The sequence below is a fragment of the Gopherus evgoodei genome, chromosome 7 (assembly GCF_007399415.2).
Source record: "Gopherus evgoodei ecotype Sinaloan lineage chromosome 7, rGopEvg1_v1.p, whole genome shotgun sequence".
Classification (NCBI taxonomy): domain Eukaryota; kingdom Metazoa; phylum Chordata; order Testudines; family Testudinidae; genus Gopherus; species Gopherus evgoodei.
In genome coordinates this window covers 114,349,752-114,373,585 of record NC_044328.1, presented here as the reverse complement: position 1 = coordinate 114,373,585, position 23,834 = coordinate 114,349,752, and the positions used below count along the sequence as shown (strand labels likewise).

Below are 23,834 nucleotides of genomic sequence, written 5' to 3'. Positions count from 1 at the left end.
TCGAGGAGCACTGATTCCTTCACGAGGGCTTAGAAGCAAATGCCATATCAGAACCATGCTGAGCTGCCAACATTTTGCTCTACTCCTTTCCAACTCCTTTGATTCCACTGGCCTGTATGAGAAATGGTATGAAACTTTGGCAAGAGTTACCATGCCTTCCCACTATTATCAAGCTCTTGGAGAAAATGTACATGTACACCTTATTGACTATATTTGAAATATGACTTTAAAGACCACAATTCCAAGTGAACATGCAAACTTTGGCAATGCAGCTGTGAGACATTAATATAAGAGCCTCAGCTCAGGCAGTTGCTTCCCCACCATTCCCTAGTTTGTTTATGAGACAGTCATGCGAGACAGTATCAAAAGACTTACTAAAGTCAAGATATACCAGACTCAGTGGTGATTCTTACAATAGTATCTGGAATGCCTTGCTGGTGGGGAAGCAACATGTACATTGCCAAAGTTACCATGCCTGGAGCTTCTACTGGTACTGGAGCTGGAGGCTCCATTGCCACCAGAGTCCCTTCCCTACTGGGCGGCAGCTAGAGGAACAGGTTCAAGGAGCTGTTGCTGTTGCTGCTGCAGCAGGAGTACAACCCAGTGCAGGACCCCAGACACCAATGAGGGACTCTAGCACTCACATGTGAGAGACTACTGACTGGGATCCTACAATATTCCAGTGCAGGACCCCAGAGCCTAGTGTAGAAAGGCCAGAGCTCCTGAGAGAGCCTGGTGAGACACCCCTGTGCAGGACTCCAGACTGGGACCCTAGGACATTCCAGTGCAGGACCCCAAGATGCAGTGTAGGACATCCATCAGATCACAGTGCAGGGACTCCAGTGAGAGCCCCCAGACCCTATGTAGGTCTCCTCTGAAACATCCCACTGAGAAAATCCAGACCCTAGTTCATTCTGTTGCAGGTCCACAACAGACATCCTAGATCCTTGAACATACCAGTGCCGTACCCTAGTGTGGGGCCCCAAAGAGGGACCTGAAGTCCCAGTAAGTGATCTCAGTGCACCATCACTGGTACCTGTGAAATTTGATGTTGCTCTTCTATGATATCTAATTATTTCGGCTATGCCTCAGCAGCTTCTAGCCATCACCCTAGTGATGAGCACATTGGTTTTGAGTGGGCGGAGACCAGTGCTTAATATGTACCAGGGCAGAGCCCCGGCACCTCTTGAGCTTGCCCTGGCACCTCTTTCATTACAAATTAAGCACTGGTGGGGACTGAGTTGCAGTAGAGTGCAGAGAGTACCACCATTTTGTTTTCCCCGAAATTTGACCCCATCCTACAATCTATAGATATTTCTTCATTTTAGTAACTTCACTTTAACGTGTGTGTGTAAACAAAACTGATGTAATTATGGCAAAATATTAAATATATCCAGATATTGTTTTGTTTTAATTCAATATAAGCTGGCTGTGGGAAGGATTTGTGAATCAGAACTCCTCGGTTCTGTTCCTCACTCTGTGACTGACTCACTTTGCAACTATGGGCAAATTACTAATCACTTGAATATTCTGTGTGCAGGCAGACAGCTGCATATGTGCAGAGCCTCATTGACTGCAGTGGGGGCCTCTGTGTGGGAGCAGCACTCCACCAGTGTGCAAGGGGTCGCAGGCTCAGAGCTTTAAGTTCTATGACTCGAGGATAATGATAATGAGTTTGTGAGACTTCATTATTCAATGTTTGGAAAACATTTGAGTTTCTTGGAAGTTGCTATACACAGTGCACTGATGGGCGCCCTATAAATGCTAATATTAATAAACAATATATTTGCTGTTGCTAATTGCAGCTGTTAACGATAAAATGACTTGGTCGTTCAGTAGCACCTGCACTGATCAGCTTTCATTTGCTTTTCAGGCTATTTTAATAATTTAACTGAAAAGCAATTAAATCCCCTATCTACCCTTCACCAGAAATACATCTGCTTATTCCAGAGTCATTTGTGGTGTAATTTCTAAATTATCAGAGGGTTGTGAAGGTTCTGTCAATTTATAGTGGTGTAACTATACCAATTGTTACTAAGATTTCACAAAAAAGTTGAGATGAAATCCTGTCCTCATGAAATTTAGTGGCAAAACTCAAGCTGATTTAAATGGGGCCAGGAGTTCATACTTAGAATAAAAAAAAACAGAGGAAGATACATTGTTCTGAAATAGTCATTATCATGTGGATTGTTAAATTTCTGAGATAAAAGTTAGTTACAAATATGTTATTTTGCTCATTCAGCAGTCTTGCTCTCCTTGTTATTTTTCCTGGGTGATTAAGTACTGTTCCATTCATCTTGCATTCATGTGTGAATTATATGTGTCTTTCTACAGGCAGATCCTTGCAGCAGCAAAAAGAGCTGATCAAGTTGGTCATTTTCTGTGGGTGGGATCAGACACTTGGGGCTCCAAAATAAATCCGCTAATTCAGCAAGAAGACATTGCTGAGGGAGCAATCACCATTCTGCCTAAGAGAGCAACCATAGAGGGTAAGAATTCTATTCTGATAGTCTTTCTGTCACAGTTTCTTATGTTTCCTCATTTCATTGAACATTGTTGATATCTAACTGATACAGTGGTGTACAAATACACTGACCATGTACAAAAATGTATATATGGTACGATTCAGAGACTTGACATCAGTTCAACAGAAAGTAAGCTAAATCTAAACACCCTGAGGTTCTCCTAAAATTGGATATTCCCTATCTACCACCTGTCATGCTATGCTATGCTATTCTATACTATTTGTGGTGGTACATTTTCTGCAAGAATAAAATGTGTAAGTTTTTATACATCAGTTATCTAGTAGTGGGATATATATGATAAACACCGTGTGTGTGTGTATGTGTGTGTACACACACACAAACTGTTTATCTGTTATACATACATACACTCTCCCCACGCACACTTTTGTATAAAAAGTATATATATTAGAAAGTAGATATATACTAAACACACACACACATAGGTTTCCAGCTAATGCTTTTTTCCTTTCTCAACTTTTGTTTATTTTGTTCTTTTTTTCTATGATTTTACTTTTTAATCCTGCTTCTCTTAGTTATCCCCTTTGTGTCTGTACAGATGTTTAGAAACCTAATTGGCATCCTTCTGGGGTAATAAAACTTGCTGATTAGAATTTATGTTCTCATTTAATTTGAAAAGAAAAGCTCTTTATAAAGGAGACACTATGTAAATAAAAAAAACCCTCCTTTGTTGGTCTGTTGTTTTGTAGTTCTTGTCTGTCAGGCCAGATCTCCAAAGAATCCGCAAAACATGTTTCACACATTAAAATGAGCTCTAGTATCTTCACTGAAAGGAAGATCAAATATTTGCATTCCTTTTTACTCTGTCTACACTACTGCCTCATTAATTATTCCTCTCAGAACTATAATGCACTACATCTCAGTTTCCTGTAAATACCTAAAGAACATATTGGGATATTGTTTGTGAAAAACAAGCAATTTCTGTCACCATCATATTGTCTATATTGCATCCCTGGGCATTTCTAACAAAGATACTAAAATTTCACCACAGATATAGACACATAAATTGGCAGACAGTGGTAACTTGTATGAAAGTCTTCTACAATATTTCCCAACAATATCTTTACTGTGTATTAAACATGTTATATACATTATACATAATGAAAAACATTGAATATTCAGTTGCAAGCAGTAAGTTAGGTTGACACAGGGACATGGTCAAGGTATATACTTTATAAATTAAACTCTTGCAGCCACATTTCAAATGTCAGCACAATGGATACATCTCCAAAAATGTGTCCACTGATCCAGTTAATTCCTACTTCTCAATGTGGAATTCAGTGTTTAACCATAAGTCAGTTAAGTTTGATTTGATCTGCAGTTACCCATTTTGCATGTTCACTTGGAATTGTGGTCTTTAAAGTCATATTTCAAATATAGTCAATAAGGTGTACGTGCAGTTTTTCTCTAAGAGCTTGATAATAGTGGGAAGGCATGGTAAGATGGCCTAGCTTTTCAAACCTAATAGTGTTCATACTAGTTATGGATGAACATCAGTATGACTGGAGAGGCACCTTCATACTAGGATAAGCATTTGGAGCTTTGGAGTTTAGTCAAACTTTTTTGAACTTCTTCTGTTTGGAAATTGGTCTGAGTATCTCTAGAATGAAAAAACATGTTCTCACAAGATTTCCAGTACATCTTGGTGTAAGCTGCATGAAAAATACTGTAAGAATAGATCTTCCTTGCCCACATTGTAATGATATTTTTGCTTCAAATCTGAAAGCAAAAAAAAAAATAAAATAAAATAAAAATTGTGGCGCTGGATGAATATATGGGAAGAAAAACAACAGCAAATGTTTCCTGAACTTTCTTTAAACATGAAAAGGTTCAAACCATTTCATCCATCCGTAATTACCATCTGTATTTGCCATCTGCTTAGTCCTATCGAGAGGATGATGGGTAAGGAGGAGAAGGCCTTTTTTATTTGGAGTGTGCACCTTCTTTCTAAACAATTTTCAAAATGTTCACAGTGAATAATAGTCATGGTATAAAATGTTTTCCATAGCTAAGAATGTCTTGTTTCAGACCAATTATACCATCTTATTTGATCTCTGATGATAAAGTTTCAGAGCATTCTGTTAATTATAGAATGTCAATCACCGTTATGTAGTATTATTTTTCGCTTGGTGAAACTGTTACCTTTTGCTTGTGTGTGTGTGTGTGTTTCTTATCATGAAAGCTTTCCAGATTTATAAATTGGACTGCCGTGTTTTCTTTCTTATCGTTTGGTTATGAAGCTAAGTGAAATGAGAACAGACATTTTAATGTCATTTTTTTTTATCATCTAGCTGGAAACATCTGCTCCCAAAAGTTTACCAGCACATTTCTTCTGACAAAAATAAATAAATAAAACAAGAAGCTATATTTTCCATTTAAATTGATAGACAGGAAATGAAATTGATAAAATGTAAGTGAATTTGTCCCTGAAGGGTCTTATGTTCTACAGTATCATAACTTAGTATAGTCTACTTTTAATAGAGTGTTGTGTAAAAATGCTGCACTCTGTGCCTTGGGCTCTTAGGCACTGATTCAATAAAAGACCTAAACATCTACGCAAGATCCACTGAAGTCAACAACACTTAGGCACATGCTTATAAGTGCTCTGCTCAATAGGGATATAGTGTTTTGATTAATGGGGGTCTTAAAGTCTGGATAGCAGTAGACCCAGTGCAGTTTTACTGCATAATGGGCAGGGTATGGAGAGTCCGTGAGGTGGCAGATGATGGCCAGCCCTAATGGGGTGCTGAGATATCACCTGTGCCTCATAGTGGTTGAAGTCTAATGCAGGAGCCATGGCAGTGGACAGTTATATTGGTGAAGCTATGGTTCTGCCAGCACTTTTCTGCAGGAGAGGATACCATCCCCCTTGGCCTGGGCAGCAGCCTTGCCGAAGGCTCTTTAACTTTGGCTTCGCTCAGGCGTGGCAGATTTTCCTCATCCATTACTATCACATGAAATTCCATGTGTCAGTTTTTAGAGATTCAAAAGTTATAGATTTAATGCCGTAAAATACTTCCCTTTGTGTATGCTAGGATGTGCTTGTGTAGCTCACAAAGACTGTAGATCTGGTCTGGGCAACTGATGATCTGCTTTATTTCATATAACCAAAAGCTGAATTAATTAGAAAAGTATATATTACTGTAGACTTTCCTTAATCATATTTTTTAATTGTTTTGGCTTACATTTTCTTAAATTAAACATATGTCGATGTCTTAGCTTTTGGATACCTAACTCGAGACACTCAGAGTTCTGATTTTCAGAAGGCAGATGCTGCTGCCTTTTTCAAAATCAGTTCCCTCTAAAGTATGTATGTACTGTGATAAACTCAGGACAGACAGCTGCAGGGGGCATGGGGGTAGAAAACAGTCTCAGAGGGTTAAAATACCCCCTCCCTATCAACTGAGGAGGGGTAACTCATGTCAATCAGGGTCAGCTGAGAAGGTGTTACCAGAGAATCAATTAGGATCCGCTGAGAGGGAGTTACCTGAGGTCAATTAGGATCAGCTGATTCCAACTAAGGGCTGCCAGAGACCTTTTTAAACCCTCTCCTGTTGGGAGAAAAGGGGAGAAGGAGAGAGGGAAGGAGTCCTTCTGCTAGTAGGTTGGTAGCAGCAAGACAGGGAGTCTCACCAGGAGAGGAGGCTGCATTCCCTCCCATAAGGGAGAAAAACAAGCTAAAAGGACTAGTGGAGAGAAGGGCTGGACTTCCCCTGTGCCACCAAGAGATACTATTTTACCCAAGCCTGTCTCACCAAGGCTAAGAGCAGCCAAGGCTGGTGAGACCAAGAAGGTGCCTTGCCACAGTACATACATACATATCTTGTATAAATATGTACATATATGGAGATATATGCACACATGTTCAAATTTATATTTACTTTGTGGAGTAAATGTGCTTCAGAATTTCCCATAAAGATCACTTTCATTTGGCTGCATAAATATTACACCCTGATCCCACCAGTGCATTCTAAGGCAATGCATTTAAAGTCATCTTAATGAGCCACATTAGCATTCCCCTGTGACGGGTTAGATCACAGAAACCCCCTTGGGGCTGCCAACTGATGTACCAAGAGTACTCCTGCCCCTACTTTCCTGCCCTGGCAGCTTGGGACTTCAATGCCCTGCCTGGTTTTAGCCAAACTGCTAACCTAATGCAAACCCAGACCCAGGTCTGAACCACGTCCCCTAACAGCTGTAGGCTTAACTGAAAGCAGATTAAGAAATGTTCCTGTCTTTAACACTAAATGCTCAACTCCCAGTGGGGTCCAAACCCCGAATAAATCTGTTTTACCCTGCATAAATCTTATACAGGGTAAACTCATAAATTGTTTGCCCTCTATAACACTGATAGAGAGAAATGCACTGTTGTTTGCTCCCCCAGGTATTAATACATACTCTGGGTTAATTAAGAAGTAAAAAGTGATTTTATTAAATACAGAAAGTAGGATTTAAGTGGTTCCAAGTAGTAACAGACAGAACAAAGTGAATTACCAAGTAAAATAAAATATAACCCACATGCCTACTACAGTGAGAAAACGGAATACAGAAAAAATCTCACCCTCAGAGAAGTTCCAGTAAGCTTTCTCAGTCTCCTTCTAGTCTGGGTCCAGCAATTATTCACACCCCCTGTGGTTACTGTCCTTTGTTCCAGTTTCTTTCCAGTATACTTGGGTTTGGAGAGGCTATCTCTTGAGCCAGCTGAACACAAAATGGAGGGGTCTCCCAGGGGTTTAAATAGACTTTCTCTTGTGGGTAGATACCCCTCCCTCACCCTGTATAGAATTCCAGCTACAAGATGGAGTTTTGGAGTCCCATGGGCAAGTCATATGTCCACGCATGACTCAGAGCTTACAGGTAGCAGCCATGGTTCACATGCTACCTTGAATGTCCTCATGTAGACTTCTTATGTGGATTGGCGCCTTCTAAGATATATTGTCCGCAAAGTGCTTCTTGCACTTAACTTGCAAATTCCTTTCTAAAGAAGTTGACCAAATATGTTCCTAAGGCTATTTAAAATCAAACAAGTATACAGCCAATATTCATAACTTTGAATACAACAATGATACATGCATACAAATAGGATGAATAGATTCAGTAGACCACAACCTTTACAGAGATTTGTTGCATGGCATATGTAGCATAAAACATTCCAGTTATGTCATATTTGCATTCATAAGCATATTTCCATAAAGCCTTATGGGGTGCACCGTCACATCCCCCTTTTTCTGTAAATGCTTGGGTGGTGTGATGCTCCTGTGGTTCCAACATCTATCCTTTTTTGGCTGTTGGTGCAGGTGCAATATCAAGGGAAAAGATGGAATGTTGGGTTTACTGGTAGGGTCCTTTGTGACTTTTGGCTGCCAATATGAAGTAGAGCAGCATCCAGGCTGATTTAAACCAGAGGTCCAGTTCAGAGCAGATTGACCTCCAAGATCAGGGCAAAACACAAGTGACACAAAATCAGCTTTGCCACACCCTCTCTTAGGCTGCACTGGACAAAGTATAAATATACTCAGGGATCTAGCCCCACTGTGTGTGTTAAGAATACACAAGAGTAGAATAATGTCTTTTTAAGTTGCTGTTTATGGCCAACTTTTTCCACTAATCCCTACTTTACAAGCTAGCTCTGAAGGCTGCCTACATAGTATTCAGTGATATTCACATCTTGTGCCAGATTAATGGTGTGAAAAGGACCTTACATTTCAGATTTTTCTTCCTGGGTAACTACTCTAACTCCCAAGAGCACCCCATATCATTCCTCATCAAATTCGTCTTATCACTATGGCAAGTTATATTTGTGCCACATTAGAGGAAGTTTTCCCACAACTTAAATGGAAACTTGAATCTCAGCACCGTTTTTTCCCTTGGAGTGTTTTTGCTGATAATGTGAGAATAACATCTCTTCTTCTTAAAGGTGTGATGCTGCCAGCCTCTTCTCCTCACACTTAAGAAATATTAGGCTAGTGAGCAAATGTTAAATCTCACTTAAATTGAATGTGGCTGCATACTGAAATATAGGAAATATATGCTTCCTGAGTTTTCAACATTTTATAGAGTAAGGGCTTCTGTTAAAATATCAACCCGCATAGTCCATACAGTAAAATGATGCATCATTTTTCTGAAAAATATTTTCAAAATGAATTTTCCTTTCCCCAAAATTGTAGCTTCTCAATTCAAACTATAGAATGAAAACAATCCTCCTAGATGTTTGCTTAAATACATCTTGCTCTGAATGCCCTAAACTTTGAGATTCCAAGTATTCTCAACACCCTGTGGCTTCAGTCAGAATTGAGGGCCTTCAGCATCTTGCAGGAACAGGGGCCAGGTAAGGTAGTATTTCTTCAGGTGCTTGACATCAACCATGGGACAAGATTTCCTTGGTTACTATCTCACTGGTTGACTTAGGGAAAACATGCCTGCAGCTTCCATCCAGGACACACCATACGATCCATTGTTTACAACCAAGCTCTAAGATACAACCACATTTGCTCCAATCCCTCAGGCAGAGAAGCACCTACAAGATCTCTATCAAGCATTCTTAAAACTACAGTACCCACCTGATGAAGTAAAAAAACAGATTGACAGAGCCAGAAGAGTATTCAGAAGTCTCCTACTACAGGACAGGCCCAACAAAGAAAATAACAGAACACCACTAGCAGTCACCTTCAGCCCCCACCTAAAACTTCTCCAGTGCATCATCAAAGATCTACAACCTATCCTGAAAGATGATCCCTCACTCTCTCAGATCTTGGGAGACAGACCTGTCCTCGCTTACAGACAGCCCTCCCCCCAACCTGAAGCAAATACTCACCAGCAACCACACACACAGAACAAAAACACTAACCCAGGAACCTATCCTTGCAACAAAGCCTGATGCCAACTCTCTCCACATATCTAGTCAAGTGACATCATCATAAGACCTAATCACATCATCCATGCCATCAGGGGCTCATTCACTTGCCCATCTACCAATGTGATATATGCCATCATGTGCCAGCAATGCCCCTCTGCCATGTACATTGGCCAAACCAGACTGTCTCTACGCAAAAGAATAAATGGATACAAATCTGACATCAGGAATCATAACATTCAAAAACCAGTAGGAGAACACTTCAACTTCCCTAGTCACTCAGTAACAGACGTAAAGGTGGCAATTTTGCAACAGAAAAGCTTAAACAGACTGCAATGAGAAACTGATGAGCTTGCATAAATATGCAAACTAGATACCATCAATTTAAGCTTGAATAGAGACTGGGGATGGCTGAGCCATTAAACACATTAAATCTTTTCCCCCATGTTAAATATCCTCACACTTTCTTGTCAAACTGTCTGAAATGGGTCATTTTGTGTATCACTATAACATTTTTTTCTGCTGATAATTGCTCATCTTAATGAATTAGCCTCTTAGAGTTGGTAGGACATCTCCCACTTTTTCATGTTCTCTGTATGTGTATATATATGTCTCCTTACTACATGTTCTATTCTATGCATTCGATGAAGTCGCCTGTAGCCCACGGAAACTTATGCTCAAATAAATTGTTACTCTCTAAGGTGCCACAAGTACTCCTGTTCTTATTGCATGAACTGAATTTAGTCAGCTTAAGTCAGCCTTAATATTCCCCAGTCAGGTTTGATGTAAATGAAAGGATAAAGTCACATCTGATTTATATGATAACAGGGACAAAGAGGGAGTTCACACTTAAATAATAATCACTTTATGAAAAGTTTTAATCAGAGCTACTAGGTGTTAGTAACCAATCGCTCATACCCAACTTGGACCAGTAATCAGAACTTGGGGCAGAACTTGATTTTCTTCACTTAAATGGTTTCCAAACCTTATATAGGAAAAAAAATAATGTATTTATTTTGGAACACCCACTGGTTATCATTGTCCTGAACTCTTGGATAAAAAGGAACTTTGTCCTCACTGTTACAGGAGACAAGAAAAAACAGAGCTACAGTCCTGCAATACAATGTGTATATTTGCAGGAATCCATGCAGTACATTAGGCCTTGATATTGCAAGCACAATACTTGTGTGTTAGAGTTTATGGTCTCAGGACTTAATTTTGTATAATATTTTACACAGATGATATTCCCCCAAACGCTTGCCAGAGTGAGGTAATACTATTGTAAAGTGCATATTGGTGACCGAAGGTAAGAGAAATTAAGAAGTTTAGGCGAGAGAGAGAGAGAGAGAGAGAGAGAGAGGTATTTTCTAAATAAATTTGGGATGGTATAAGATCTATACTCATCATTATTATTTTTTTTTCAATTTATAATAATAAATCAGCCCATCTGCTTCTCTGGTTGCCTTTGACATTAATTAAAATTACAATTAAACAGAAACAAAACAGCAGCAAAACTCCACCCCCCAACCCAATTGACAGGATTTTCCCCACTGCAGCTCTGTCCCCTGTAAACAGTCCCCCTCCCCAACATCCTGCTCCAGTGTCTTCAGATGCTTGGCAAAAAGATGGGCCTTGTTGATCAAAGAAACTAGTTCCATGGCAAGATTCTGTGGAAGAGCAGAGAGAAGCCAGTGCTGATCTAGATAACGGAATGACAAAGGAATAGAAAAGAGGGAATGTTTGTAAAGTAGGAGAAGAGAGGGTGGGGGGACTTAGAAATGAAAATGTGCTCACAGTCACAGGGGAAATAAGAGATATCCAGGCCAATGTATAAAATCTGTCCAAATAGCATAAGGATTTTGGTAGCTTTGTGTAAATGGGTGAATGGTTTTGTTTGAAGGTTTTGTTTTTACAACTCAGCTGGGCATTGTTCCCTCAACTTTACAAATGGTTGGTTATCCATGGGTAGCTTCTCTTAGTATGCTAGTCAGGGGAATATTGTTCATCTGCAACATTTTTATTTGAATTTCCTGAAGCAGCAGGACTAGAAAAAACAATACTGTATGGGAACACCACACTGGATTCCTATAAGTCCTACCATTGCTGTACTATTCTTGAGAACAAGTCCAAGTGCCACTACTTCAGGAACTAACAACTTCACTGCTATTCCTTTATAAATTTAAGTGAACTTCTTCCATGGTATCCTTTTTAATCACACACTGACCTTTAAGAATACCACTTTTACTTCTTCATTTTGCACTAGATTTAATAAACTTTAAAGCATTTCTGTCTTCTTGTTATCACTATGATACCAAAATCTAATTATACTTTTTAACTGCCTGGGGTAGCTATCTTCATGCTGCCATACAGCTATATAGGGGAGCTAACAGGATGTCCCTCTGATTAAAGAGGATAATACTGCTGGTCCTGATGTCCATTTAAATTCTTCCTGTCAGATAATAATTTTTAAGCAAGGACTTCCTAAATTTTGTTGCAAGAGGAAAAGCGCGTGCCAGTGATAAAGCATCCATTGCACAAGGGAAAGAGGGAAAAGTGGATTTGACCACATGTTAGAATAGATTTACAATGCTTTATTAAGTTAAGTATGGCACATCCTTAATGATAAAAGGCTGCTGCATCCATACTGGTCTATCTCAGCCCCAATAAAATACTATGCATATGGGCTTGGGTATATGAAGTACCAAAAAATGACTATCTTTCTGCTTCTCATTCCTCACCTCCCATGAAGCTCACTTCTTCTGTCACATCTGTAATAAGCAAGTCAATACATGTGTTTGTACATAGCCATATGTTAAAATGAGTAACCACATGTTCTTTTGTCCTCACCTCATCCCCTCTCCATGGTTTGTTGATCTCACTGATTATCATTTCTGAAATGTAGATTGTGAATTCTCCATGACAAGCCATGGGTCTTTGTTTATTCTCTAAAGGATCCAACAAACTTCTGTGGGCCCTGTTAAATTAATAGTGATCATTGACAAGATGAGGAAGGACGGACTTTGACGTCTTGATTTTAAATGGGTCTCTGTGGAGGAAAAGGAAAGGAGGGAGTGGAACAGGAGTTTGTGTCTATAAGGAGCAATCCATGTGGGAGATTATACAGCTCAGTGTTGTATTATCATCCTCTAATCCTATCAGCAATGGCAGCGTGGCTAGCTGCAGTGTGGGACCAGCAGAACAACAACCATACCTTCAGGGCAGCCCCTGTCTCTCCCCTCCAATGTGTCCTTCTACCATGGATCCCTAAAATCCATTGAGTGGGCTTTGGGCAGAGTTTCCAAAATGCACTGTCCCTAGATGGGATGGTTTCCTTGGTTGTCCTCTCCAACTTTCTTGCTCAAGTTTTTGCAGTTGAGAGGCTTTTTTTTCTCTGAGATAAGGTGTTAGACCCAAGACAAAAGTTTGTGATTTATTGTATCGTGTATGGGAAACTGATCTGGTAGCAATGACCAGTATTTTCAAAAGTGATTTATGCATGCCTCAAGTTTGAGATGCCCAATCTGAGTCATCTTTTAGTGGATCTAACACTCAGAAAGTGTTGAGTTCCCACCCAGTGAGAATCATTATCCTTCCAGTAGCCTCAAGGTAGGCATGCAAAATATGAGCAGCCAAAAAATCTTGGCTGGTGTTTTCAGAGTATCGAGAGCTGCAAGTAAATTGATTAGCATTTTTAAATCAAATGGACTTTCCAATAACTCCTGCAAGATTTTTTTTAATTTTAATGTATTTAATGTAATGTACGTATGTTAATGTAATTTTATGCAACTAAGATAGACTTCCTTGTCAGATACTTGTCTTGTACCATCCCAAGCGAAGGTAGTTTAAATGATTACTGACTTTCTTTCTGCCATTGAAACAAGAGAAAGATAAATGTTCATAGTATTATTCTTCATCTGCTGACTTCCCTCTGGTTTCTCCCCCTACCCCGCCCTTTTTGATTTACTTCCTATTTTCTGTCATAAAATGTTTTATGGGGCTGTTACAGCTCATTTCTTCTTGTTTTTTTAATTAGCTGGGCTACTGGCTTTGCACTCCAAGATGTCTTGTTCTTCTTTAAAAAAAAAATCCTAATTTCCATTCTTACTTATGTGATTGGTTTTTAATGGACACTCAGTCACAGTGAAATAAGGACTAGAAGTGGAGGAGAGGGGATGAGAACAGATAGAAGAGGAGAAAGCTAGAGACTGATAAAGAATGCAAAATTGATTATTTTAAGTGTCTGGAAATACTTTGGGCAGTAATGAGAAAATATAATTTATTGTCTGAGCTCAAAGCCTAATGTAAGTAAACAATGGGATTCAAACACATTTAAGATTAATGATTCAGTTCAAGCCAGCTAGCAGCATGCATGTGACTAATGTTTGTGGTCCCATGAAGTTCTCAGATATGAGGCTACAGGTGACACAAACCCAGCAGAATTAGGCACATATTTATTAAATGCCAAGAGCCATCACCTCAGCTGGTATAAATTAGTACAGCTATATTGTGGAGCTATGCCGGTATACACCAGCTGGGAAGCTGGCCCTGAATTTTCTAGTTGTCCCTTTATCTACCATTTGTTTGTCTTCAAAACAGGTGGTGGATTGAGGTCTCAAGATTTTATTTTGCTTTTCTTTATTTCCAATTATTTTTGCTTTCTGCTTTCTTTTTAGGCAATGAAAGGATAGCTACTTAAACAAAGCTATGAGTGAAGAACTACTCAGTGTCCATTGCTCTGGACCATTGCAAACATTCATTTCTTAAAAACATATTAATGTAGTAATTCTAGTGTCTCTTCTCTATAAACTATATACATATGCAAACATGCATCTCCTCTCTTTGTGTCTGATTCCCTGCTTGTTCCACGGTAAAGAGGAAACACATCCTTGATATGAGATAATTACTGTAATTAAAAATGTTAGCTTCTGTTGAAAAGCAGCAAAGAGTTTTTTTGTGAATAAACAGTTTAATCAGCTTTAGAAAATGAAGGTTCATTAATCAATGGGCCTTCTAAGGCCAAATCCTGAAGTTCTGTCCTTATTTCTACCTAGTCATTATACTCTGGGAAGTCTGCCGTTGATTGCTCTGGGGCAAGGACTTCAGAATTGTCTTTAGCTAGTTTAAGGGGAGAGGGAACAGTTTCTTTCAAATTAGAGATATGTTTGGTTTATCTTTGGAAATACTGCTTTAGAATAATACAGATGACTCTCTCACAGATGTAAGTCGGCGTTGCACTAATTCTGCAGTCCTCAAATATTTTATCTAAATACTCGACTCCTATCAAAGCTAAACAGTTCAAGTTCCATCCTCCCACATGGTAGAAACCATATCCAGTTAGATATCTATATTCATTGGTAGTGAAAAACTGGAATGCTGTCTTATCTACCTCTAGAACTACCTGTGCACAAACATATTTCAGTGAGATGGATGGATTTGTTTCTGTGCACAGCTTATCCATCATTAAAAAGATTTTTGGGGGGGAGAAGGGAGAATGAGGGAGGAGATGAGTACTGACAACACCAAGTGATTCAGTCCTACCCCCCAAAAAATCATGAGACTCGCTTAAAAATCATGTAGGGTTTTTTGTAAAATAATATATTTGGGGTTATTTTTAGTTTGTTTTCTGGTTTTGAGCCTTTAGGGTGCACTCCTTTCAGGTTTTCAATGTTTTCTTTGCAACCAGGAGGGCTAGAAACTTACTTTAAAAATAAATAAATAAATAACAGCTGTGATTAACTTGCGGCCTCTTGATTCCACCAGCTGGGGTGGTGAGCAATACTCCAAATATCTTAAGACTCACAATAAAATCGTGAGAGTTTGCAACAGTGGAAGAAGTGATTAGGGAGCAGGTTACTGGGTGGGAATTGGGCAGTGGAAGGAAGAGTCTGGGGTCAATGGAAGGTGAGAGAGAATGAGGAGCAATGAGTTGTTTGGGAAGGATCTTGGAGAAGTCTTCTCTCTTTTATTCCTTCTGTCATGGACACTTTTATGACCACCTTACCCCAGCTTGTGCCCCCTTACACTCTCCCTGCTGTTCTGTCCCCCTCTGCTCAGTGCTGCCAAGGTCCTGAAACACCCAAATTCTGTCCTCTTTGGCAGCCAAATGCTAACTCAAAGCAGAGCAGGAGAGAGAATCTCTCTATCCTAGATGCTTTCACTCAGTCACTGGGAAACCTCACTCAGTTGTTCCTGCCCTGCTGCATGTGTGAGAGAGGCTTTGGTTGGAGCTGGGAAATTCCATGCAATGGCTTTAAATTTCTTATTGTCAGGATGTAAGGGATACAATTGTTTTGAAAAGAAAAGAGTTTCAGGCCCCACTCAAATACTATCCAGGACCCACAGTCTGAGAGCCGGTGCTTATCTCACTTAGGATATTGTCTTTTGGTTATAGGTGAAGTTTGCTTGAAATACAACGTGAATAAATATGTACTTATTTGTATTTTTTCCCCCTGGAACATTGCCCTTGTTATGTATAGAGTCCACCTACTAGCAGCATTCAGTGCTCATGCTTAATTAGTGTTCTCACCTTTAAAATGAATGTTTGTGTCTTTTCATCCAGTCATTTAATCCACAGTACATTCTAATGAACACCTACTCTCAGCTGAAGTTGCTTGTTCCTTACTGACACCACTGGGATGCACAGATGCAGATGCAGGTAGACTTTGGCTCTTTGTTCTTTCTGTCTCAATCAGTGCAATGTTTCAAGTCATTCTGTCTGCCAATTTGATGGGAATATAGCTTTTGCAGTGCTGAGGAACCTTTTGATTGATTTTTAATTAATACTGCACTTACCTACAGATCTGAGAAACGCTTGTACCAGCCAGAAATTTATTGCATATTGATTTAAACATTTTGAAAAGTCACTCTGGGAGTTAAGGTCTACTTTGATTTCCCCCTCACTTAGTGCTGAAACTTGTTTCCTCCTGCCTGGGTTGCAGTGTTCAAAGGAAGGACCATAAGCCTGCTCTGTTTGTCCATATAAATGTTTAGAACTGGCCAGACGGAGGGCAGATCTGAGCACCACAAAATAATGCACTCCATCAGTATTATGGGCAACGTTTTGTGAGCCAGACATCGTATGACACTTTCCTCCCTTCCCCCTTTGCATTCTTTCATGGTTTGCCAGTTTGCAGCTTCATCATGAAAAACACTGTGCAATTAAGTAATGGCTTTACTGCCACTTTTCAGTGATGCACGGTCTCAGGAGATTGATAAATATGGTAATGATGTTGAGATCCAGCCAAACAGACAAGGTCTATTCCCAAATTACATATACAAACTGCATACTCAGTGCAGAGTTTCAGAGCAAGACATTGCTTAACTTTAAAAGGTTGAAAAGAAGGCTTTGGGGAAAGTTTGAGTACCTTCAGAGAGCCAGGAGCTTAAGGGGAGTATTACTTTTTGATATGCAGCTATAGGGAGGCTAGGAAATGCAATTTTACAACAGTGAAGTTGGCTGTTATCAACTTAATGTAAAAAAACAGGAATACTTGTGGCACCTTAGAGACTAACAAATTTATTTCGGCATGAGCTTTCGTGAGCGGATACAGACTAACATGGCTGGTACTCTGCAACTTAATGTAGTTTCTCAGCTCCGAATAACTTGTTCAAGGAAGTGCAGCTTGCTTTCTTCTCTCTTATTTCTAAGATCTCCTCTATCTTGAACAGAAAAAGTCACCGAGAAACGCAATATCAGAGCTAATTGTTAGCTTGTTGCACACTGAAAGCCTGAATGTGGCAAAGCAAATGCCTTCATGTTTAAGATTCTACATCTGTGATTCCATATTATGTGATCAGAACTTCTTTTGTACGTTTTTACGTGTTGAGCTGCCATATATAAGAATAAACTTCCTACATGGAAAACCAGAGGCAGAATAATTATATTCACTAAATTTCAGTAAAAGCTTTGTATCACTGTGGTCTTTGATCATCTTCCATGACTAGGTTTTTAGGTTTTCTGAAAAAGCTTACAAAACTGATATTTTTAGAACTCTCTGTGTAGAGTTGCTTACCACAAATCAATGCATGAGACGATTAGTGTTGGGAACAGCTTTATCAAGATTTCCCCCTCCCTAATCCAAAGCAGTGAGTTTTAACCAGTACTATCACAATACCAAAAGGGGATGCTTTTTTTAGAGGGTATTGCCATACGAAAAAAGTAACTCTATATAAGATTCAAATTGGACCACACAACAAAGATTTAAGATGCTCCTTTTCAGTTCATTGAAATGAAAGAAACTGTTTGCCAAAGACATAGAAGAAATTTGCATGTTCACATTAAACATACTTATTGACTAAGATGTATCCCTTATTTATATTAGGGATATTTCCTCTTCAGGGTATTGCCTTTGGAATTGCATTCTCCTTGACATACATGGTTTGTTGCTGTTGCTAGTGTGTGTATGTAGTTGTGACCAATAGTATGACTGGCACAGTGACAAGAACTTATTCAACTGCGGAGATACATTAATGATGGGTCACGGTCAGGATGCTGGAGCTGATAGTTTTCATTTATCCTAAATCCCATCTGTTAACCTATATGTATCCTGCACCAATTTAATATTAGATGGGGTCTGCTGTGTGATGTTCAGAAGGAATATTTCCATCAACAAATACAAAGATATTATTGACAGAGAGTGTATTATAGGGATATCCTGAGAGAATTCCAGATCTGCAGGTTCTCTGGTAAGAAGAATCAAGATGATGGTTCATTAGGGATGTTTTATGGGGAGGAATGCTGTAGTATAGTTAATAAAAGACCTTAGTCCACACAGAAGGATTCCAGGGGTATGCTATAGGAGGGAGTGTCCACAGCGAGATCATTTTTCCTCCACAGGAGACAACCATAGATTTTTTCCCAGCATCCTGGGGAGCAAGCAGAGCGGAGAACAGCAAAGAAAATGTTCTATCCCTGTGAGGGGGTGTCCAGGAAGAATGTCGGTGGGTAGTGGCCCTTACACATTAGCTAACAGGTGGAGGGCTGGGTTGGGAGGCCAAATAATTCATTGCTACAGGTACAGCATGCCCAAAAGCGTACCTTACACCCAACCCCAGTGCCCATTAGAAAAGCATAAGGTCTGCGGGCATAGCTACTCAGGCAATACACTTCCTTACTGGTTTTAGAATGGCTCAGAGATGTAAGACTCATTGGCTTGATGGGAGTTCGTTTTCAGTCTGGTAATAAAAGGGGAAGTGTTTCCAGAATCTACAATTCCCACTGGGATTGGCTATGCTCATCTAGAAGGATTTAGGAGCCAAGTGTTTTATTTAATCCCTTTGGGAGTCTCTGTTACATAATAATAGCCAAGAGTAAAGAGCAATCTGGATGAATGCACTAAAAAGGCTCACAGCCATCTGGTGATTTGAAAGATGGTATTTCTGCAGATAGACAATGACTCAATAAAATAATGGTGTGTGTCAAGAAATGCAGGAAACTGGGTTAGCTTTTGTGTATAGTGAAGCCCTCCAGGTTTGGCAATAGGCAGTGTCAGCAATCAGCCCTTCTTTACTGGAACTTGACTTGCAGAAAAGGAGAATTCCATCCTGGATGAGCTGAGCCATGTTTCAAACACTTCGGAAATGTCAAAGCCTCACTGGCTGATTTGAATTTGCATCAATCTCCTTTTGAGATTCAGTGCTTCGAGGGAATGATGGAACTCAATGGATAAATCACTTGACCCTGAAATAGTGAAATTTCTGGGCTGCTGAACCAAACCTTAGACCATAGAGAAGTGTGAAAATAGCTAGTTTATAATGGGTATTTGTTACAAGATTGAATATAACACTCCCCTTTTTCACCTACAGGAAAGGAAGAAAAGCACATTGCCAGTGTTGCAAATTCTCTCTTCACATTGCACATATCCTTATTTTCTTATACCTCAGATGGGGAAGATTCTAACACACTTGAGAAAAGACAAAGAATTCTTACTCCTTAGTCAGAATTGTGTATATCAGACTAAATAATTGGATTTATTTGTTAGATGGACGTGTTCATAAATGATCCAATTTACTTAGATTTTAAAAATAGAGTTCTACGAAGATTTCATAGGGTATTGCTAATGGGATAGAGAACTTTGAATCATTAGGATTTTGCTTCAGATCTGGTCCAGTAATAGACAGCTGTCTGGTGTTTTATGTGACATAAGTTGGTAGTTTTAGCCCAATGTTTAATGAACAAACTATACACATCACAAGATCCATGACCAAATGTATCTTCTTAGAGCCAAGATGGTCCTAAGAAATTTACTCAGATTTCATATTAGCACATATTTTGGTTCAATAAAAAGCACCCAAATAAGGACTTTGGGATTGGGTCAGGGAAAACAGGGAGTTGTTTCATCTCATCTATATTTCTTGTTATATTTTATTTCAAGTGGCCCCAGTAAAAATATAGTGTGCACATAAAGTCTGTTTGTACCACAAGCTGATTGGATGTCTGAACAGGAAAAATAAAGGTTCCAATCGGCAGTCTTTTCCTCCAGGGTTTACGTTTTATAACAAGAAATTTAAAATAATTTAATAGAATTAGAAATTAAAATTGAAGAAGACGTCCCTGACCTTGTGGTTAAACTCAGTCCTTCGGATCTGAAGTCAGACCTTCCCAAAGATATTCTCTCCTCTCCATCTGCCAAGCAGTCACCATGGTAGCCCTTCTGCTGAGCCATCAGTGAAAGGGAAAGAGGAAGCCAAGCTAGAGAGAATCTCTTGGTAATTGGGCACTAGAAAATACCCCTTTATTTTGTCTCACTTTCATACAGTAGCAAACCATGTCAAGTATAGTACTACTTTTAATCAGTGAATAGTGTATTTAAAACATTAAGTTAGGATCATTAGTTGGTAGCCAGGTGAAATCTAAATGTATTAAACACACAAACATCCAGTTACAACTCAGAGCAAACAGGAGACTTAGTCAGTTTTAGATTGTCCTTTATTAGGATGGCATTACCTCTAAATAAATGTTTTGCTGTAAGTGACCTGTCATCCACATCTAGCTGACTGTCATATAAATACAGGATTGCCATTTTAGTTATATTGAAATGCTCATCATATTTGCTAATCTAAGGTAATGCAAAGAATACACATACCCAAAAAGGCTAAGTTAGTTTGTTGGGGTTAACAGTTTTAACTGAGGAATGTTGAGCAAGTGGACTAAACTAGTTAAAATCATGCACTGAGATCTTTTCTAATGATAGTAATAATTTATTGAAAGACTTTCTTTCTTTCTTCTTTTTCTTATCTTTTACTTCTTTTTGTTCTTTCTTCTTTCTTCTTTCTTTCTTTCTTCTTTTCTTTTCTCTTTCCGTTTTTTCTTTATCTATTTCTTTCTTTCTTTTCTTTCTTTCTTCTTCTTTCTTTCTTTCTTTCTTTCTTTCTTGCTAACAGTATAAACAATTATTGCTTTTCAGTAATGTTGTATTAATTGATACCTCTCTGGTTTTGGCAGATATGGAAGCAGAAAGCACAGAAATAACTTACCACTGAAATATCACAAGAAAATGTGTTCTTATGGTATTTCTGACCCTTCAGAAACTAGAAGTGCAAATATTTTTCATGAAAGTCATATCTCATGAGATAACTATACAAATATCCAAATAAGAAATTCAGGTAATTTTAAATAAGCATCTGAACTCCTTGATACACCTTATTCTTCTTCTCCTGCATTAGCAAATCAGCAGTACTTTATCTTCACTCAAAGAAAAAAGTTGAAAGTTCCAGGCATTTATTACAACTAAATTTACACTTTATGCTCTTGCAAATGTGAAAGCACATGGATTCACATTCACATTGAAAATGTGTTCCCTGTTGTTAGCTCCTACATTTCCCTGTATGACTAAATATAGCTAAAGCCCTTAAGTCTGGCACAGAGTGTCTGAGTCATACTGATGTGGGCCACTCCAATTAAAAACTTCTGCACACATTAATTTGCCCAGAGATATCAAGCAAACAGCTCCTGCAATATATGAGAACTGGTAAGTGTTTTCTTGTCTAGATGTTTAGGTGTAATTCTGAATCTTTGGGGTCAGGGATCTGCCTTGAAATGTGGAAACAAATTGCTCAGCTTTGAAAAGTACCAGAATGCAATTAGTTACTCTGAAATGCTCAAGCAACAAGTTTTCAATGTGTCTTGCTGGAATTATTATTTTTTGGAGAAGAGGGCTCAAGTTAAACTGTGGTATTCTATTCCTTCTCCATAAAGGTCATCATAAGTGAAGAGTTAATAAATATTGTCTTCCCAGGGCCAAATTTTCAGTAAATCTCAGTCTGGTCTCTGCTTTGGTGTACCCTGATGCACTCACAAATTATGAATACACTAACAGTGCACATACAAACCCATATTTTTTCAGGCAAATCAAGTATTTCTATGCCCAGCTGCCCCTTTCATTTATTTACTTGTTTATGGCCATTTCTACTCCATTTGCTAATATTGCATGAATCTGTTTGGCTGTCTGTACAAAGTAGATGCAGATTCATTTCTGCAGATAATCGTGGAGGTCCAGGCTGAAATTTGGTCTATAATGTTCACATTTTTTAAAAAAATGGGAATTTTTAGAAGTTTTACTTCACACTCTGCAGTGCTTGTTCTTTTCATCAGTGGTATCCCAGCTGCTCCAGTCACCTGTGTTGATTTCTTGCATGATACATTTCTTTGCAGTTTAGATGAATGCCATTCTTCACACATGAATGATTTTGAAGGACAGATATACTGCTGAACATATAGGTAAACTTTCTTCCAAGGAACTTTACTATAGCAAATGTTTCACTCTCTGCCTTTCACAGCCTTTGCACACCTCATGTATAATGGTCCTTAGGTTTTGTTTCTTTCCCCCATGGATCCTTGACATTTCTGTTGGGTTGTTGAGGATCCCACCATTTCTTCTGTTACCCTTGAGATCTGAATCACATTCTGTATGTAACTTTCAATACAAAGCACTGACCACAAATCTGCTTTACAATCAGTCAGTGTTTCTCCTTTCTCAGTCACAGAGATCAGTTTTGAAAGACGAATTATTCCTTTTCCCACCAGAGGTGGAGTATGCTGATAACGTCCTAACTTCCAGTATCTGCTGCAGCAGGAAATGTGAGAATAGGCTTAAAGAATCAAATCAGCAGAATATTGGGCTAAATTTACACATCTTATTTTGTCTGAGTTGTCTGCTTCAGGAACTGGCTGAGCTAAGTGGAAAATGATGCAATAAGGGGTGAAAAATCAAGTATGAAACAATACTAATTGAAGAATTGCAGGAAATGAACAGAGACTTTTTGGTTTTGGTTTTTAAGTTTGCATTGTTAATGTTGGCATGATTACAGGCTTTTGAAATGATATGTTAAGAAAGATACCTGTTGTCATTTCATTTAGAAAAATAACACAGTGAATGTCAAGTGCAAACCTTGTTTGTGCTGGGTTAACAAAAATACTTAAGAGAATGTTTTCACTTTATTGACAGTCACTGCTGAACGCATATTAAGAGCCAAAGGGAATGGAAATATACAGAAAAAAATTGCCCAAGTGTATCTGTTTAGGAATCATGAGGGAAATTAAATATCAAGAGCTATAAGGATAGGTGTCAAACTTGATATCCTGAGGAAGTAAGGTAAATACAACCATTTTGTCTCATCAGAGTTAAAATTTAATTTCAGCACAGATGAAAAACTATGTTTGTAAATGAAGATAGCACCATGTGCATTTAAACTTTTTCATACTGACCTGATAGTAAAATTAGTTCAGTAGTTTTTATGAAGCTCAGAATTGTTTGTCACTGCTTTATTTCCATGGAAAGATGTCAACTGAGATAAAAAAAAATGTTCGTTAGCTGGAACAGGACTAGGATTCTGGTCCCCCAGATTATCTGAACTGATTGAGATTTCTCCCCATCTCTTTTATTTTAAGGGTTCAATGACACTTGTCCTTTATAGATATCTATATTAATTTCCCTAAAGATTCTTAAATGTAGATAAGTTCAGGCAATTTTGTCTTATTTTCCATTCCCTTGGCTGTTATCTGTTTTAGCAAGGATTGTCAATAAAAGACTTCTAACACCCTCAACCTCTTTTCTGTTTCACCATGCTCTCCCTTACGTGAGATAACTCTTCTTCAATCATGGGAGAAATCTTTCAGAGCACAGCATCTCTAGCAACTTCTCTGCTAGACCTTAGTTGCTGGTGGAGTAAATTTTGTTTTGCTTTGATGCATGCAATGTATTTGGGGCATAAACTCATAGACTCATAGACTTTAAGGTCAGAAGGGACCATTAATTATCATTTAGTCTGAACTCCTGCACATGCAGGCCACAGAATCTCACCCACTCACTCCTGTAACAAACCCCTAACCTATGTCTGAGTTACTGAAGTCCTCAAATCGTGGTTTAAAAGACCTCAAAGTACCTTCGACAGCACAATATTTTAATTTCTGGCACCAGTGAGGAGACTGCTACAGGTGC

General features: G+C 38.8%; 1 protein-coding gene across 4 annotated transcripts in view; it reads left to right on the top strand.

The window, feature by feature from the left end:
* Positions 1–23,834, top strand: part of GRM7 (glutamate metabotropic receptor 7) — a 553,085-nt gene that overhangs the window by 275,310 nt on the left and 253,941 nt on the right. For all 4 annotated transcript variants that reach the window (XM_030570395.1, XM_030570394.1, XM_030570392.1 and 1 more), the window contains exon 4: positions 2,335–2,489. In XM_030570395.1, coding sequence (XP_030426255.1) covers positions 2,335–2,489 — 155 coding nt within the window. The remainder of the gene's footprint in view (positions 1–2,334; positions 2,490–23,834) is intronic.